At 37.5% G+C, this 19,043-nt stretch overlaps 1 protein-coding gene across 4 annotated transcripts in view; it reads left to right on the plus strand.

Annotated features, from left to right (window-relative positions):
- The window catches only part of PIK3C2A (phosphatidylinositol-4-phosphate 3-kinase catalytic subunit type 2 alpha), a 50,753-nt gene that overhangs the window by 5,240 nt on the left and 26,470 nt on the right, over positions 1 to 19,043 (plus strand). For 3 of the 4 annotated variants that reach the window (XM_050336347.1, XM_050336350.1, XM_050336348.1), the window contains exons 2-7: positions 6,045 to 7,219; positions 12,739 to 12,845; positions 14,507 to 14,664; positions 17,488 to 17,608; positions 18,280 to 18,391; positions 18,944 to 19,023. In XM_050336347.1, coding sequence (XP_050192304.1) covers positions 6,110 to 7,219; positions 12,739 to 12,845; positions 14,507 to 14,664; positions 17,488 to 17,608; positions 18,280 to 18,391; positions 18,944 to 19,023 — 1,688 coding nt within the window. In that variant the 5' untranslated portion in view covers positions 6,045 to 6,109. The remainder of the gene's footprint in view (positions 1 to 6,044; positions 7,220 to 12,738; positions 12,846 to 14,506; positions 14,665 to 17,487; positions 17,609 to 18,279; positions 18,392 to 18,943; positions 19,024 to 19,043) is intronic. The other variant, XM_050336349.1, reaches the window with a different exon arrangement.

Genomic DNA, 19,043 nt, shown 5'->3' on the forward strand with positions numbered 1-19,043 from the left:
TTATCCTGGTAATAAATCTGTGGTGTCCAGTAATATGAGTTTTCTTCTAGCTGTGACACCCAGTGTTCTTGGCAGGGTCTGGCTGCTTGCTTTTATAAAACTCATATGGAATTTTATTATCTTTAAGACCCCCATCTCTTTACCAGACTTAAATGAAATGGTGGTTGGATTCAAAATTTGAGGGGAGGAGTGTAACAGCACAAATATGCTGGGTAAGCTTGCAAACCTGCTGTGGCAAATCTGCATGTATCTGCATCTACTGATGGGATGGCTTGCAGGGGCTAATGATGCAAATGCTTGGTTCCAGAAGGGGAAGAGTACTTTGTGGCAATGGAAAACACATGATCTGTAGGTAGCTGTAGCTACCTACACTGAGGTTTGGCTGGAACATCACGACAGATGCTTGCTGGAACATTGATCAAAAACTCCAGATTCTACAGTTAAAAAGTATGCCATATCTAATAATGGTCCTCTGTACAGTGTCCTGCGTGAAAATTGATCTCAGTAGAACAGTTGATAAACTTTTATAAGCACTGAAACAGCGGGGGGTGTATTTTTCAAGGGATTTGCTGTTGTTGTTGAAAGATCTTGAAGGTTGAGGCTTCCTGTTCTAGTACCAGAAACATCCTATTCTTGCCTAACCCTCAAGATCAAAGGTTCTGTGATGAAATTTCAAAATCAAAGTTGAGATGCAGTTCCTGCTTTGGTATTTATGAGCTGAATGATTTGAGTAAAACAAATGAATTGAGTGTTGGTTCAGAGTTTGTGCCTAGTTGAAAATTGCACCTGTTTTTAAGCTAGTGAAATTGAATTTGAAGATTCTGTAGATGTGATGTGAAACAAAATGGATTCAAACTTTTGGTTGACTGTCTCAATCTCATGTGTAAGGGGGCACTTTCCAATTTTGCTGAGTGACTGGATTAAAGAAGCTACTAAGTTTTTAGTGGAAAGATAGCATGTTAGAACTTTATAGCTTCGACACTGACCTTTCAGAAGTGCTTGTGTACACGTGATTGAGAAACGTCCAATTTAAACCGAACAGTATTTTTAAAAAATAACAGCCTTACTTCGAGAAGTCATGTTATGAGTATCTGTTCAGTTTTTTCTCTGTTTGTAGCAATTTGAGTGCATCTGGCAGAGAGGGCTTTTGAACATCAAAGTGCTTCTGATTTTTATTTTTTTCTTGCTGAGGAGTTTTCCTGCTGTGGCAAATGTCTCGCTATGAATTCCTTTGCAGCTGATTTGTACTTTCCACAGTATATTACTGCTGTCGTAGTTTGCTAAGTTTTCCCTGGTATCTCATAAAACTGCTGCTGTCTCTGGTATGCAGGCAAGATTTGTTAATTCTTAAGTTAGCTATCATTCCATGTTAGGCAAATGCCTCAAATATTTTTTTTTTTTTAATATGTATCATGGCAAAATAACCTCAGAGTTACTGTGAAAATTGCACTTGTTTTGAGGAAGCTCTGGCTACTGTATGCCAGGGCATTACTTTATAAGGAATGCAGGAAATGGCCTGACTTACCATTGCTTCTGTATTTAGTGCTTGGACTCCAGAGAATTCATGTGCACTGATTTGTGATAACTATAAAGTACTTCTTGTGAATATATTACCAAATAATATGTTCTGTGCTTGCGTAGCACTAGAACAAATTATAAATAGAATATTACAAACCATGGGTTTTTTTGAGAAGGAAATTGTGCAACTCAAGTAGAGAAGAATGTTAACATGTACATGAGCATATGGTGAGATTACCTCTGCTTAAGGTAACAGGATTTATGTCTAACAAAGTCATCCTTTGCACATTAGGATAGGAAACTAATTTACATTTTGGGAGTCTTTGTCCTGGTAGAGGTGGAATGTCCTGTATTGGTTCCCCTGACGTTTCTTACTGCAAACCTATAGATTCCTTATTGGGAAAAAAGTTCTTCCTGGTTCCATTTTATGTATTTGCTAGGTTAGTGTATGTGTAATTTGTTTTACTGTAAGCCACTGTAAGTAGAAATCTGGTTTAACATTAATTACCGTTCCATGTAGAGGTTTAGATCTGAAGGAGGTGGTTGGACATCTTGTCGTTTCTTGGTTCTTGATATTAATAAAGTTTTGTTGCTGCCCTTTTTTTAAGAGCATTTTGCTCCTTTGAAATAACGAACAGTGTGTAATACTCAAAATTACATAATAATACAGAGGTACTTGAGAGATAGAAAATTAACTTTATACATGTTTGCTTAAATTTGTCACCAAGAAAGTGTTGCTTTTACGGAAACTCTTCTAGACTGGAGCCAAAAGGGTCTGCAAATTCATGTCTGATCACAACTGGTCAAATAGTTAAAGGAGAATTTACTTGAAGTTAATGAAGTCTCACTGCAATAGACAGATTACCCTTCCTCTAGGCTGCAGGTAAATTGGGTGATTGAGATTTTAGACCTGCTTTTAAACAAAGCAGGCAGTATTGGTGAGGTATGGCTAGGACAGCGTAAATGCGGTGATTTCATACAAAGTATGAATGTGTCTGTTTAATGTCAAATTTAGGGGAGAAATAAGTGGCGTAGCAGGTTATAACAAATTCATAAGCGGTAAAACAATCTCTTCAATTGCTTCTAGCTTTCATTAAAAAAAATGAAATGTCTCTCACATTCTTTGAGTGCTTGGCAAGAGCAGGGCTGTTGAAGGTGAATAGATTGACAGCTGAAAACTGATTATTACTGTTACTTAATATAGTGTGCAGCAGTTGAGATGAGAACAATCCTGGCTCTGTAAGGATTACTGCTAGGTCTTCTGATGACCTCCACTTGTTGCAAACTTCTGGTGAGTTCCTGTGGCACAGTCAGTAAGTGGTTCAGGCTTCTGGAATTTGAATTGAAGCATAATCTTCTCAGTGTTTGAGAGCAGTTCCCTGCTGATAGAGGGTCCTAATGGAATTTGCCCTTCTCTTTGCAAATATTGGAGAAATTTAAATTCTGCTCACTCTCTGCCTTTGAACTTGAATGGCTACAAAGTGAGAAGTTCAAAGTGAACCTGAACTTACATGGAAATGTGAGGTGTAGTTAGCATTTAAAAGAAGGTCTATTGGTATTTTAATCATGCTTATACCTAGGGAGCTTTTCTTCTTCTGATGTGTTATGTGGATTTGCTGCTTAAAACTGGCATGCAAGATAAAATTCTGCCAAAACTATTGTAATTTTATCTGATTTTTTATAATTTTTTAAATCTTCAAACTGTTTGAAGAAACCTGCAATCTGCTTATAAAATTTGACAGAAATTTATGCACTGATTTGATTCTAGAAGTTTCCTAAGGGCAGGACTTAAATACAGCAGTCAAATTAAGTGTATGTATGCTGATGAGGCTGTCTTGCAAAAATAAAAACTAAAATTCAATTTTTCAGATAACCACTGATAATAATCTTCTGTCTTGAATGCTGGAAGCCACTGACAGAAATTCAGCAGTGTTAATGTGAAATTGTAAAATAAGCAAGCAGTTTTCGAGTGATTGGGATTCTCTGGATGTTATGAATGAATGTGCTGTGGTAGCTGTGCACCATGTTTGTGAGTGCTGAGGAATGTATGTTTATCTGCAGTTGTGACTTTGTGGAACAGTGACTCCTTGTGAGCAGGAGACTGCTTGGCAATATGGAGATTTCAGCACAAAAATAAGGCTTCTTATTTTTTTAAAGAGCCAGTTGTTGTTGTTGTAATTATCAAGCAGCACCAGAATGCATTGATAATCTTCAAAGTTGTAGCCCAAACAGTTCTGAATAGTCTCAGAAAGCATGATCCTATTTTAGTTTTTTTAATAAAATTCAGGTGAAAGTCCTGCTGCTATTTAGAATCCTTAGGCAACAGCAAGTCTGTGAAAAATGCACTTAGCTCATGCTGCTGCTTCTTGGAAAAAACAAGCAGGAATTATTGAGAGGACTTTGCAAGTCAGGGTGTCCTTGTATCTGAAAATTTGACATAGCAATTTTAACCAGCTGTAAGTTAATAAAGAGATTAAAGCCTGCTTGGCTTTCTAGGCAGTCTGAGAAGTTGGTGTCAAGTATATTAGACTTCTTGTTAGGATATCTGTGGCTAGTCAGCTTAGACCATCTACAGAATGTTCCATACATATTTAGGAGAAGGTTTAGTATGACTGCTCTGCCAACAGGAGCATAGTAAATAATTGAAGGCCACAACTGTGCTGTTAATGGGATCAGAGACCTGCAGTATCTGTAAAGGAACCCAGGAAAATGGTTTGGGTTTTGTTTGTTTGTGTGTTTTAATTGATTTACTGATTGGGTTCAACACTCAGCTTTGTAGATAGCCAGTAGAGCGGACTTTGTCCTAATGACAATATTTATGGCTTAATGTTTGTCAAATTCTGCAGCTTAGTATACTGTTCAGAGAATGATCTGGTGTCTGATTTTTTCTGTAGACTTAGTCTGTGTTGAACATTTATATAGTTATCCTTTGGCATGGATACATACCTGTAACCTCCAGAGCTTCTCCATAAGACTTTATGCTCCAAGACTTCAGCTATGTGGTTTTCAGGGTTTGACAGACTTTGTTAGACTGTTTCAGTCTTTCTGAAGACAGTTTGAATCTTCTCTTGGTACCTATAACGTCACTTCTGGTTTAATCTTGCTTTGTGAAGGGTTTCACTTGAATTTGTCTTCAGACTTAGCTGAAATGTATAGAACCTCTTATAAACATGTCTATCCTTCACACTATAAGCCGTTGAAATGAAGTAGATAAAACAAAAACTTGGCCAGTCCTAAAGAATGTAGAGAATCTGTTGAGAATCTTGCTGCCTGTGTGGGGAATCCAGACAAATACCATCACTTTGTTTGTTGCACCTATCTCTGGTTTGATTCGGGGAGGGGGAAAAAACCAACCCAATCCAAAATCCAAACCCTTCTAATGGGTGTGAATACAAGGGAACATAAAGAGTTTAGAGTTATCTACATTATTTGCTGCAGAGAATTCTTAATTTGTAGATCACTGCATGACTTAAACTCAGGATGATTTGCATCTGTGGGGCTCATCCAGTTCAGTGAAACTGTGTTTTAATGAGGATTGCTGATTATGTAAGCCTCCTAGCAGAAACTCATTATTCTTGATTTTTATCTTGCTACTTGATATGCACTCTAGCTGTTGCTGGAAGACATCTTATATCCTGGACTCAGCTCTGACCCAGCTGTGTGCAAAAGCTGTAGAATAAGGTAGAAGTGACACTGAAAAATAACACAGTTCTTGTGGTTATCTCTTACAAGATGATTTTAATAGAGAGGGGTAGATATTGTGGTGAACATGGGAAGTTTTATCGTAGTCCCAAGCACAAGACTGGAATTGTAGAAATGTAAGATATCATTTTCTTGGTGGTGGCCCTAAGCAAGAGTGACCTTTCAGAGTTTCTTCCTTTACCTAGTAGTGAATGACACTTCCTTTAAGGGGCCATTAGAGAGATTACTCAATGAGCAGCTGTACTTAAATAGCTTATTTTGCTTGTCCAAGAAATAGCATTTCACAAGCATTATTTTTCTTGTTAAGAGGGTAAAGTACAATATTTTCCAAAGGAAGAGAGGTCCTTCAGTGTCATTCTGACCATTATAATCATGGTACAGCAGTTTGAAAGGTCTGTTGTTTTTGTAATCTGCTGAAGTAAGCTGGAAGTCCTCTTGATAATGTGCTTTATCAGTGCTAGATATTTGTATAGTCTTTGGAATGATTTCTACTTCCAAGATTGCACCTGTGTAATTGCTTAAATCTGAAAACCAGTAGGTACCTGAAGGGGAGCTTCTGCATGTCTTAGGTTTAGTGGTGCAAAAAGAAACCAGGTAATTATTAGTATGTACCAGTGGGTAGAGAAAGAAAAATAAATGGATCTTGCATAATTCAGAGACTGGATTTATTTGTATGGCTTCCTTTTGACACCCCCAGACAAATGAAAATTGGTCTCTTGAAAATTTTACGTCCTGGGTTTCTGCAGGGCACGTGCAGCCTTGTCAGCTGGTGATGCATGACGTGATTTCTTCCCTGTGTTTCTAATGTTTCATTTCCTTTTCAGGTCTGCTAAATCTATTCTGAAGCCAAGGGTAGACAACCAGTACAAGGGGAGCGTTGCTGCTTTAGATGGACATCTGCTCTTGCGGCATGGCCCAGATATCCAGCAGCAATGGGTTCAAACAGCGCTCGTCGCCTTCTCTGTCGGCCGCAAGGTCAAAAGATGTGGACAAAGAGGAGGCATTGCAGATGGAAGCTGAGGCATTAGCCAAGATGCAGAAGGAAAGAGGTGTAGCTGGTAATAAACAAACCTTTCATTCTTTAAGCAGCCCCAGACAAAAAGCACAGACTCGTAACAAGCAGGACCATGATCTCATGGTGTTTCCAGAGTCTGATGCCAAGAGCATGGAAGATAAACTAAGCACCATTGACATAGAGAAGCTTACACATGCTGAACTAGAGAAACTGCTGCTGGATGAAAATTTCGAGCCTAGTAAAGTACCTACATTACCAGCAAGTCCTATTTTGAGCCCATCTTTGTCTTCGCAATTTTATCTTGGGCCTGCGGGTCAGAGGAGACAGTGGACACCTGGGATACCAGCACCTGTGACATGCACTTTACCTCCTATTTACACCTCAGCTTCTTACACGAAACAGACTGGTGTATTTCACAACGGATTCCATCCAAGTATGTCGTCCTATCCCTCCAGAGAGCCTATTTATCTTGGTCTTCCAAGACAGTCACAATACATTTCATACCCATTGGCAGCTACCACACCTTTCCATCCACAAGGAGGCCTACCTATATATCCTCCAGTACTCACACCAGAAATGGCAAAAGTATTTGACAAAATCGCAAGCACTTCGGAATTTCTGAAAAATGGGAAGTCGAGCACGGACCTGGAAATGACTGCTATAAAGTCTGCGGTTTCTAACCTGCCAGCCTCGGAAAGCTGCGGGGATGTTAGTAAATTTGACTGGTTAGATTTGGATCCCCTAAGTAAACCGAAAGTGGATAGTGTGGAGACTTTAAATAAAGCAGAGACTGATGGAGAGAGGGCTTCAACTATGAGTGCTGAAGATCCATGGGAGGCTGTGCTGTTAGAAGAAAAGCTGTTAGTAACTTGTCACCTGGAAAGAAAAGTTAATGGGAAATCTTCTGGAGCAACAGTCACAAGGAGCCAGTCCTTAAACATGCGAACAACTCAACTTGCAAAGTCACAGGGCCAAACGTCACAGGTATGTAAATCAGTATTTTTAAATTGCAGTATAGTAGTCAAGATTAATCACAATATTTAAAGACTCTTTAAGGTCGGGATATGTTTTGTTACTTGGCTTGAGCAGTGTCCAAATGCCGTGATGTTATGGCATATATATTAGTGCTATTCAGAAAATGGAACGTTCCTACTGAATTATCTCCAAAATAACTCTGCCCTTGTGTAACATTTCCACGTTTACTGAGGAAATTGCTGTTTTTCAACACACTCCAATAAGAAATGGAAATAGTATTTAGAACTATTAAGTATTTAAATCATATTGGTAAGTATTTAAGTTTTATAAGTAGTTCACCTGATACTGAAAAATAAAAAGATGGTGAGTTAAGCACTGAAAATTTTATCTTAAGCAGTCTTTGATTTGGGGAAAAAACTATTTTCCTTATATTTGAACCTTTCATCATTTTTTTAATTTTTATTTTATTTTAGAAAAGGTTTCATGGAAAGGTGGCATAGTCAAATATCTTTTCCGCTTTCCTAGTGTCACTTGTAGCCTTTTCCAGGACCACTTTGGTAGGTAGAAAGCTTTCCTTCTGTGTAGGAATGCTAGAGAACCTTTTGCTTATACTGTCTGGGATAGTGGGATGCCTGTTGGGTCAGAAACACTGTACTTCTGTTCTGGAAGAAGGGAAACCATCTTTGTGGGATGTTAGTTTAATCAGACAGGGCTAAAAGGTGACTGCTCTAAGGTCAGGATCACTTCAATCAAATATTCAAATGTCAAGAGAGGCTTTAGTTATGACACTTATATCTTTGGACATAGAGCACACGCAGTCAAAACTAAAGTGTGCAGCAGGTGATCAATTCTGCCACAATCTCATCTGGTTAATTATGCCCCAAAAGTGCATCCTGTTCTTTTCCAAATCCAGTAAATGACTGTATATTATTTTTAAACTTTTCTTATATTTTTTAATTCTTTCTGTGATAATCCCATCATAAATCAAGACACTAATCAGCTCACTAGAAAGTGAATATGAATACTTCTGGGGTTTTATTTGTGGGGGGTTTTTTTGGTAGAGAGAGTACAAAGACTGAAGGAGGAGACTTCAGCACCCCTGGCAAGGGTGGTAATGGCAGAAAAAAATTGGTACTTGTAGAAACTGGTTAGAGAGGGGGGAATAAACTGTTTGCCTTGGAGACGTTGGATTACAGCTGTTTTGAATCTTAGGTATTGTCTTTCTAGGTGTTTTTAATAGGCTAGAGATGTACCATAAAAAAACCAACTGTTATCAGTCAAGGATATTTTCCAAATTACTCCTTAATACTTCCCCCTCCCAAGTGGAGGAGGTTTTTCTCAGAAATAGGAATATTTACTAGACTTTGGCCTAAAGGGCTGTCTGACTTTCCACTGAGGTGAAATTTTTGGCCCCTTGTTTGAAGGATTTCCTGTTTTTTCTGGGTTAGTTGTCACTATTCTGGCAAAAGTTTAATAGAAATCTCATAGAAAAAGGACCCAAAAAAACCCTTTACCTCTGTTTTTATGGGATCACATTTTTAGCATTGCGTGTTTGTAGATCTTGGGCCTGACTTAATTTTGCCTTTTTTTCCCCCACTCACCATTGAACTGTGATACATTAACTCAGTTATTTCCTAGTATTTGGAGACATGTAAAATTGGGCTCTATAGCAGTTTTCTTCTCAGTTTGCTATGTCGTCTGGTGATGCATTTGTCAGTTTTCCAGTGGTGTTTGGTTGGTTGTAATGTAACTGCTGATGGTAATAGCTGGACTGTATTGGATCAGTGCTTCTGAGGTGTTGTCTGGAGGAAGAAGTATTTGACTGCTGCTGAATGAAATCTGTTTTTATAAATTCCAGGGTTTTTTCAAGAATGCAGGTTTTAAAAGGGGCATTCCTGTTCATAAGGTCCAGTCTCCTGCTATTTGCATGTCACATATGAATTGGTTCATAAATAAGGCTCAAGCTCTGTCTTCACGTGTGGTCTTTTTACTCCTGCCACATTTGATTTAAAGGCTGTTCCTGACCCTCACTGTCCTGATCAGTCATCTCATTTTCAGCAGAGTGCATTTGTAACAAGCTCTTAGCAAATGTTCTTCTTTCAGAGTGGATCAGCAGGTATTTAAGATAAAAGAATCGTTTTGATATTTACCTCAATGTGCTATAAAAGACATTGACTTTGTCAGCTTTCACTGCAAGCTCTGTGTGAGAGCTTCCCTTTCATGTCCCTTTTTTTTGAAGATGGCTTATGAGAATTTTAGTTCTGTGTGAGAGCATAGCGTGCTGTGTGTGCCTTGTACAGCAGCACGAATTACCTCATTACAGGTAGGGACATCCTGCTTGATACCCTTCTATTGCATTTGCTTTATTCACCACGGCATCAGAACAGCACATATCAGTCTTGTCGTCAATTCATCTGGTTTTCTTAAGCCACCATCTTTTTCAGACAAGTTCTTAGGTTATAGCAGATTTCTGAAGTGAATGCCCAATTGAAGGTTTGGGATTTACTTTCCACTTTTTCTCCTCCAGTCTTTGATTGACTAGTTGTGGCATCATACTCCAGTTCTAGTCTGTATGATGAGATTAGCTGATGATACCAGACTGTAAATTGGCATGGTCGTTTCTGCAAAGTTATTGAAGAAGATAATAAATAGATTTAAAGATGAGTCTCTCAAATAGATATCCTTGCAACATAAACTGGGTCTTGTATCTTTTGCCTATCCCATGCTTCTACTTCATTTTCAAGCTTAAATATTTTTCCACCTAGTAGCAAACTGAGTTATGTAACCCCTATTTTTGGCAGTTCTCTTGTATTTTATCCAATTTACCCCAGGTATCTATGTATATTCTTGTATTGAGAGTCATAGTTGTATCTGTTTGATGTATCTGTTCATATTTGAAGGATCTATAGGATCAGTATTCCCCTTTAAATACTTTGGTGTTTGTCACTCTTTCTGAGAGTAGAGGCAAAAATCATCATTTTGTTGTATTTTATGTGTTGTGTTATCTTCCTTTCCACAGAGCTAAAGAGTCTTGTGACTTTATATACTTGTCAGATTTTATTTAATGTGACTTTTGGTAAATTACTGGATTTTGGGTTTGTTTGTCATTGTTCAGAGTAATTGTATTTACAGACCTCTTCTATTTTTGCAGCCTATGCTGATATGAACTATTTATCTCACTTGGCCTGAAGTCCTTTCTTACAAGTTGTTTCCTGTTTGACTGATAGCTTTTGCACCTCTCAGACTGGCTCTTCTGGAAGTTGAATAAATTAAACTCCTACTTGTTGCTCAAAACCCATCTGAGTCTCATGGATTTTAGCTTTTCAGAGCTTGTCATTCTGAAATTATTTTCCCCAAAATGATCAAAACTTAGTATTGGAATTCAACTAAAAAGCAAGGAGGTATTTAATGGTCTTATTTTTCCACCAGGAGGTATTTTCCGTCATTGCATATTTGTAATAGCATTAGGTTTCTCTCCTTAGCCAAATGTGACCCTGATGTCACCCATGGGGAACCAAGTCTTTTTTTAATTTGCTCATTAGATTAGAATTTTTTGTTTACCCTGGCTAAACTTTCTTGTGTTCACATGCCTTGTAGTTCTCTGACTTCATTGAATTCAACAGCAAAATAGCCTGCAAATTTTACTCTCAAGTATTCAAAAGTGTCATATAGTGGCATAAAGTGGAGACATTGCATCACTGGTGTGACTTTAAGTAATTCTCTTCTCTGGTTCTTTTATACTGTGGTTGCACAGTGCTTTGTGTACTTATTTGCAGTATTCTTTGAAAAGAGTTCCTAAGTAGAGTTTAACATTTATGTAGGCAACTTCTTGGTTTGAAATGACTGAGTTTTGTGTTGAGTGCTGACCAACAGTTAGTTGAACTTTTATCCAACGTGTTTACCTTTCCCTTGGTCACCTTCCTGTTTCCTTGTGTGATTTTTTTGTATTGTTATTGTGTAATTGCTTAGAGAGTACATGCACTAGATAGAGTTGCATGGGTTAGTCAGCAAGTGTTGTGCAGTTGCCCTGAAGTATTTTTATGTGACAGAACTTGTCTGAGATGTTAGAATAGAAGAACCCTTTTAATTTTAAGGTTTTATACATGCTCATGAAACTCATTCCAGGTTTTGTGGCTTTACAGCTTCCTGCTCTAATTGTCCCCTATGGTATTGCTAATCCCCAATTATAAAGAATTTATCCTTTTGGCTGATCACTGTTCATGCAACCAGTATTTTAGCTGAAATAACTAGGTTTAAATGCAATTCAAGAGGCAATTATAGGTTGTATCTCTTCCAGATTTGTGGTAGCACGTTAATTTGGAGGGAAAAAAGTGCTAAAAGGAAAAGACCTGGCAGTCCCTAGCTCACCATGATTTGACCCCTTTTCTGAGACTGTCTAATTTGACTATATTGTCTGATATGCTCTAATGAAATTAGTTGCCTAACTGACTACTTGGGCTAATAATAAATAACCCACTTACTGGTTAATGTGATTAGTCACTACTTCAAATATAAATAAGTTGTGATGATTTTTAGAAAAATTATCATGCAGTCTGCTTTGGTTTTGGAGTTGTGGTTGAATTAAAGGTTTCTATGAGCATTGTAGAAGCTTTGAGTCAAAAATGTGACTGGTCAGAAGCCTTTATCCTCTGTGTGCAATGACTCTGGGTTTGATATGAGCAAACTCTTTAGATTCTTCCAGGGAGTATCTGGCTGGAGCTGCAGGAATCCTTCAGGCCAGTGGTGGCTGTTGGACTATGGACAACTGAGTTCAGTTTCAATCCCACTAGTTATTCCAGCTTCTCTCAGCTTTTTGCTCACTCCAGCACTTGTATGGCTTAATTGTGGATCAGGCCAGAAAAAGATACAGATTTAAAAACTGCTGCAGTTCTGTGGATTTTGTTTTTTGAAAGTTCAGGTCTCTTTTAGCAGTTGTTTTTTAGATTGGATAACTTAAAGGTTGTGGTTTGCAGTTTTGGGAGCTGGTGGGTGCCTATGGCATAAAGGATAAAAACATCAGCAAATTGATACCACAAGATTAGTCTTGAATTTCGTGCTGTGAATGCTCCTTCCTTCCGGTGTGTAACCTCCTTCCAGTGTACAACTTGTATTTTCCTGCTTTGTAGGAAAAGGTAATTGTGGGCAGAACTGATTTGTAATGGCTCTTTCTGGAACTGTACTGAAGGCTGAATTGGAGAAGTGAAGGAAAAAACATCTGTCTGTCTTCCTCCTCTTGTTCAGCCAAATCTAGCCAGATTCTAATGCAACAGGTCACTGCTGAGAGCTCAGGAACTGTTATGCTTGCAGCTTAATCTTAACTGATAGTGGTGCTGTAAATAAATTACCTTCTGTTGAGGAGTCACTGGTCCAGTGAATTTACTTTTCAACTTCGTGATTATATACATTTTTCTCTATATAGCAGTAGACATAAAAGTAACCCTAGACTTGTAAAAATTTATCATCAGCACGAGGCATTGCTGGCTGTGGGAATATGTTTACAGCTATTTAAATACTGTATTATCTTTGAGTTGCAGAAAGACAATGGGACCACTGGCATGCTGACAGAAAATGTGCTTCTCCAAGCAATTGAAGGGCAGAATCAAGAGCTGTCAGCTTTTTCTCAAGCAGTTACGAAGTAAGAAATTACTGAATACAAATAAGCTTTCAAAATGAAGGGAAAAAGCTAAATGACTCATTTTCACTTAGCTTGACAGGGATAGTCCTACATTTCTTTTTGCTTGATGAGACAGATTTCAGTATGTGCCCTTTTTCGTTTTCTTTTCCCAGTTTTTCCTGGTTTTGTCCTGTTCTGTTAGAGAATGCAACAAAATTGCTAAGATGTTGAGTACTAAGATTTTTCAGTTATCTTGTGGCCTCTTTATTATTTTGGTCTTATGACTTTCCTCTTACTTTTTCCCTTGTTTTTATAACGCTTCTTTATCCTCAAATTGTTTTTCTGTATCTCTTCCTCTCTATTTTTAATTTCTTTTTCATGAATTTAAAGTATTTTCTTTTTACTTCTTAGCTGGTGCACCTCACTAAATCCTGATTTTCCAACCCTTAAATGATTTTTTTATTGCTTCCACAACTGGAATACTTTAACAAATAAAACCTTCAAACTTGTCCCTGCTTTGATCAGGGGGTGAAGTACCTTAAAGACCACACCAGAGAACCTGACAGAATGCTGCTTCTGTGTTTTTTTCTTACTGCTACAATTTAATGAGTATTTTTTTTGCTTTCTTCCTAGAGAAGACAAACTAGGAGTCTTCCCTTCTAACTTTCAAAATCAAAATCCAAGAAATGATGGAGGAAATAGAGATCTTTGAATCTGAAGGAGAGCAACTATTTATTAAAACAGGAGTGTTTATAAAATCAAAAGCAAACTCCATAAAACCAATGAGAATTCATATACTTGTGAAACTTACTGATTAATAACATGAAGAAAAAACTCATGTAAAATAGGCTTGTTGCAACAATTTCTAGTTAAATCTAATTGTTGCCTTTCCTTTCAAGAACCAGTGCTTAAAATACGGATGGCTTTTTGACTGGACAATTCTTGCTAGAGGGTTTTGGGTATTTTTCCCATTCTTGCTTTTGTAAGGAATCAAGAAGATGAAATAAATGACCCTTATAGAAGAATTCTGTTCCTCATCTCCCATAATACTATTTTAATGTTGATAAAAGTTCTGGGTTAAATTATTTTATTCATGTTAAATAGCAGAAAATAAAAAGCAGATATCAAAATACTGTCTATTCACTAGTAGGTGAATGTTTTATGTTGTTTGTGTCCTAAATAAAAGCCATTCCCTTAACTAAGGCCTCTATCTCAACTTGGAATAACTACCTTCTATGTAGCATCTAAATTCAGATTAGATTTCTAAAACTTGAAAGATGTGAAGAATTTTGTTGTCTTTTCTACATAAAAGAAAATATTATTTTTTAAAATAATTTTTTAGTAAATGCTGTGGATTACATTTTTAAAAACTGTTTTAGAGCTAAACTTCTGCAGAAGATGGATATGTCCTGTAAGCATTGACCTGTTAAATATTTGAAGCTATGTGGAAAACCTACCTAATTGTAAGCTGGGATTTTTTTCCTGTCTAATTACTACTTGTGTAATTATTGTGGGCAGTGTTCTGTTGAGAACAGAAAAATTAAATGGTGTTTTGTACATACAATTTAGGTAGAGAGCCAAAGGTAGTCTTTACTGTTCTGGCTTGTGGTTATTACCATGGTTTTTTGCTTTAGTCTTTGACTTCTCCATTGCAATATTTCATAAACCTTTTCTGCTTTCAGATTGAGGACCAAGTTTCCTTACTCTAATCAGCAAACAAACCCAGGCTTTGTGCTGAGTCCAATCATGCTGCAAAGAAATATAAGTGGGGAGAGTGCCAGTATCAAGGTTTCTATAGAAATCGAAGAATTCCAGCAACCAGTAACTTTTACATGTGATGGTATGTTTCTGCTTTTTAAACTGGAGTTTGCTTGTTAAGACTTATTATGGTGGGTTAAGACTGTACATGCAGCCCAGGCCAATGGCTTTCACTTTCTGTGCTCCCTGTGTCTCAGATGCATGGATTGTTTGTGGGAAAAGTGGAAAAGGTAACTGAGGAAAGACCTAATTCTGGGTCAGTGCCTCCATCAGAAAATATTTAGAACTTGACAAAAAGAATCAGTTTAAAAAAGGAAAGTCAGGCAAACCAGAAGCACTATACTATCCACAACTGGATAGAATAAAACAGTTTTTCAAGACTTTGACCTATTTTTTGGTAACTGAGGGAACAACGACACCAGGACTGATATTCTTAACATTCAGTTTTTTATTTCAATACTCTTAACATATTTTTAAATAAACTTCTGTAGCCCATCTAAAAAGTCAGATGAATTGCTGGTGGAAAATAAGCACTAAAACTGTTATTTGACTTCAGTATATACTTATGAAAACAAACACTGCAATAATACTGTCATGATGTGCCTCAACCTGCTGTCCTGGTTTTGTGGGTAACCAGGAATATTGGTTTGGGGTGGACCTTTTAGGTTTCCCTAGTTGTACATACATTCATGTTTTCTGTACAGTCTTGACTTCACAGCATTTGTATTCAAGGCTGTAAGAATGCTGTCAGTTTCTGGCAGCTTCTTTTTGGTGATAAAATATCTGATAATAAATTACCTCAGGAGCAACTTCCTGATAGTGGATCTGTGCTGTTTGCTTGTCCTTTGGTTCTCAACCTGTAGCAGTGTAGATGCTTTAGAGCTGGCGGTTCCCAAAAGATACGGAGTTGCTGTATTATTCATGTAAACTAACTGCTCTCTTAGGAAAGGAGCTCTCAGTGCTTTCATTCTATATTAATTTGCTGGACCTTTTATTCATTCTGCTGCGATGTAATAATCTTTTTTGTTAAGAAATGAGGGGGATTGTAAGTGTAGCCTAGGAAGGGTTTCTGCTCTTAAGGATTAAGATTATTCTTTTCTAATATAACAGGCTTAATCCTTTGGTACAAAAGGCTTTGTTAGGGTAACTAAAATGTTAGGGTTTCAGCCCTTTATTTCTATTATTTTTCTGACTAGCTTGGAATATGTTTTGGATTCTAATCCCACATATCTCATTCTTTGCACTCTCTGCTCTCTTCCTGTTTTTCTGATACTGAAACTGATCACAGTTGAACTACTTGTCTTCTGTAGCTGGTGAAAGATGGGTATGTGACTAGTAATAGGCATATTGAAAGTTATTCTCTACCTTTAATTCCATCTGTTCTTGGTCAAATTATTACATACCTTAGCATCCTACTGCTTTGCTTTAATATACCTCTCAGTCTTGCTCAGAAGGAACTGCAACCTGTCAGTGCTCTGATGACTCAATGTATAGAAAGGACCCAGGAGGGAAACAGATGAACTTTAGAGCTTATTTGGATTGATTTTGTATTCATTTATTAGACTTTACATAGAAGTACAAGTCTATCTGAGCAATCACTGTGTGTCAGCAGGAAAGGAATGTTTTTGAAGTAGGGCAGGGAAAAGGTGGTGGCACCATTGTCTTTGTTACTTCCCTGGGCTTTCCAGGGCTGGCAGACCTTCAGCAATGCTGCCTGTGACTACAGCCCATAAACTATCACTGCACCTTTTCTCTCTTCAACTACCATGCTCTCTGCTGAAGGTAGTACAGCAGGTTCACTCTAGATTTATAATAGGTTAAACAGTCTTAATGAGTTAAATCTTGTTTCTGAATTCATACTTCCTTGCTCTTGAATTTCACAGTCATTTTTCATATGCTGTCGATACCTGTGTGCTTGTAATACTTCATCATTTGTTAGTTATGTGAAGCACATGTGTTATCTTGTGGGAAATACTGTGGCATCACTGCTCAGTGTCCACCATGGCAGTAATATTCCTTTCTTAAAAAAAAAAAAAAAATTGAGAAAATTTCCCCTGGTGGGGGAAGAAACCCAATCTGAATTAAGTTGATATTGCTTGTAAACAATTTACAGGAGATTGTTGGAAACTAGGTTGAGAGGGCTACAGAGCATTTTGTATTTAAACATTTGTGTTCTTAAAACGTATCTGTGTATTTTTCATCAGTGACAGCTGGTGGGTGTAGAGGAATGGATTTGGGGTTTGACTGGGATTATTTCTTTTGCTCTGTAGTTGCTGGATAAAAGAGAGATAATTTTCAGAAAAAGCATTTGGAACATGATGTGAAAGTACTGGTAGCTAAGAGTTACTTTTTGCAAAGGCTTGCTGATGGTGAGATCTGCTCTGTCCGAAGTGGAAACTGCCCTAGACAAATGGAAAAAGTAAAAAACACTTTCAGTAGGATTTGCCTCAGCTGCAGCTGATACTCAGTTCTTCAAAAGCAGAACAAATAGAGGAGTTCCACGTGCAGCTCTTCAGATAATGATTTTTAAGCTTTAAGTGCCTCTGGGATCACTTACCTATTTGAAGTCCTTGCTAAATATGGCAAATTGATTTAAGAAAAAAAAAAGGCTATACTCAGTCCTGCAGACTGTGTTTGTACTTCTGGTCAAGTGACTACACTGTATCTTAATTTTAAAATAATTTATGGGCTTTTTATAATGACAGGCTAGTTTCATGGGATACCTTTCTGAGAAGAAAGTGAAGATCTCAAACAATGACATTTACAAGACAATAGAAGCATAAGAGTCTTTCCTACCAATATAAAAACCAGTTTCATCAGATAACTACAATTTGTGAGTGAATAATAGTTAATATCACTCGCTATAGATTTATATTTAACTTTTAGATGTAATTTCTTTAAACAGTGAGTTCCCCTGTTGAGCTTATAATAATGCAGGCACTTTGCTGGGTGCATGATGACTTGAATGAAGTGGACATTGGCAGCTATATCCTGAAAGTCTGTGGCCAAGAAGAAGTTTTACAGAAGTAAGCAAACTCCTTTTCATTAATATTTAATTTCATGCTTTTTTGTAATACAGTTACTGGGAAATATTTCTCTAGTGATTGTATGTATGAAGACAGAAACGTTAAAAATATAGAAGAGTCACTCTTTGCACAAAGATCAGAAGTCTTTCAAACTGCTCTGGGATACAGCAGAGTAGTTTCTCAACACCTTCCTAAAAGTGTGTTCTAATCTGTCATCTGTTGTGTTGAACACAAACAGAGCATTTTTCAGATGCACATTTCGAGAGCATTTTCGTAGATGGATGTTGTAGTTTTCAGCTCCTCTTCAAATCCCAGCAACCAGGACAAAAAAAAAATCTACTCTGAGGGGGGGTTGGTTTTGTGATTGTTGGTTAGTTTGGTTTGATTTTGGGTTTTGTTTTTTAAGAAAACTGATGGTTTACAAAACCCCATTAGTTTTCTGGGTTAGAATATTTGGTTTGTGTATTAGTCGCTGTAGGTAGGAGCTTTAGTGAAAGTCTGTAGTAGTGTATCAAAACTTCTGCAGAAGTAAAAATCAGATCAAGTATGGTGTGGAAGTTGATTGATTACTTCCTTACTTCGAGGCAACAGGTCACCTTAAATATTTCATGTGAGATTTTAAAAAGCACTGCATATTTCTGTTGTGACTAAAGCTTGCCTTTGTTTAACAGTAAGCACTGCATAGGAAGTCATGAATATATCCAGAACTGCCGGAAGTGGGACACAGAAATCAAACTGCAGCTCCTGACCCACAGCGCGATCTGCAGCGATCTGGCACGGACAGTGAGTACTTCCCCAGGTTGGGAGTTTGCATCAGAGTTGGCAGAGCTAAGGTGTAACCTTCTGGTGTTACTACCAAGTTAGTAGGTCTGCTTGGTGTTGGAAATTGTGTCCTCTCAAGAGGAAGTGAAATAACAATTGCACAAGGCAGGTAATACAGGTATGGGTAACATCTCTTATTAGACTAAGTATTATACCTGGAAAAAGTATGCAAGCATTTTGACTAAACTTGAGGCCTGAAAGGGAAGCAATAAATTTCAGAGTTAACTAAAAGTTGAGAACAGTTTTTGAGTTAAATTAAATCTGTATCAGACCATCAAAGAGGAAGGGGGGTATATCTGGTATTTGTGTAGTTATGCACTTGATGGCTGTTTGTTCCCTCTGTCCCTGTGTGTACACATTTCGTAGGCTATTAATTTGTTATTTCTTTTCCCCTTTGAAGAAATCACCTCATATCTTTCCCCTGCAACTTCACAGGTATTAGTAATTAAACTTCTAACACAGTATTACAAATTCTGGAAAAGCAAGGACTTAAGATCTAATATTTTATTGCAGGAAGATGATGACAGAACACCCATTCATCTAACCAAACACCTCTACAAAGTAGAAAAGCCTTTCAGGGAACCTATTATAAGGTAATGTTTTGTGGTTATTT

This window comes from Myiozetetes cayanensis, unplaced genomic scaffold (genome assembly GCF_022539395.1).
Source record: "Myiozetetes cayanensis isolate MyiCay16 unplaced genomic scaffold, myiCay2020 scf6-25, whole genome shotgun sequence".
NCBI lineage: Eukaryota > Metazoa > Chordata > Aves > Passeriformes > Tyrannidae > Myiozetetes > Myiozetetes cayanensis.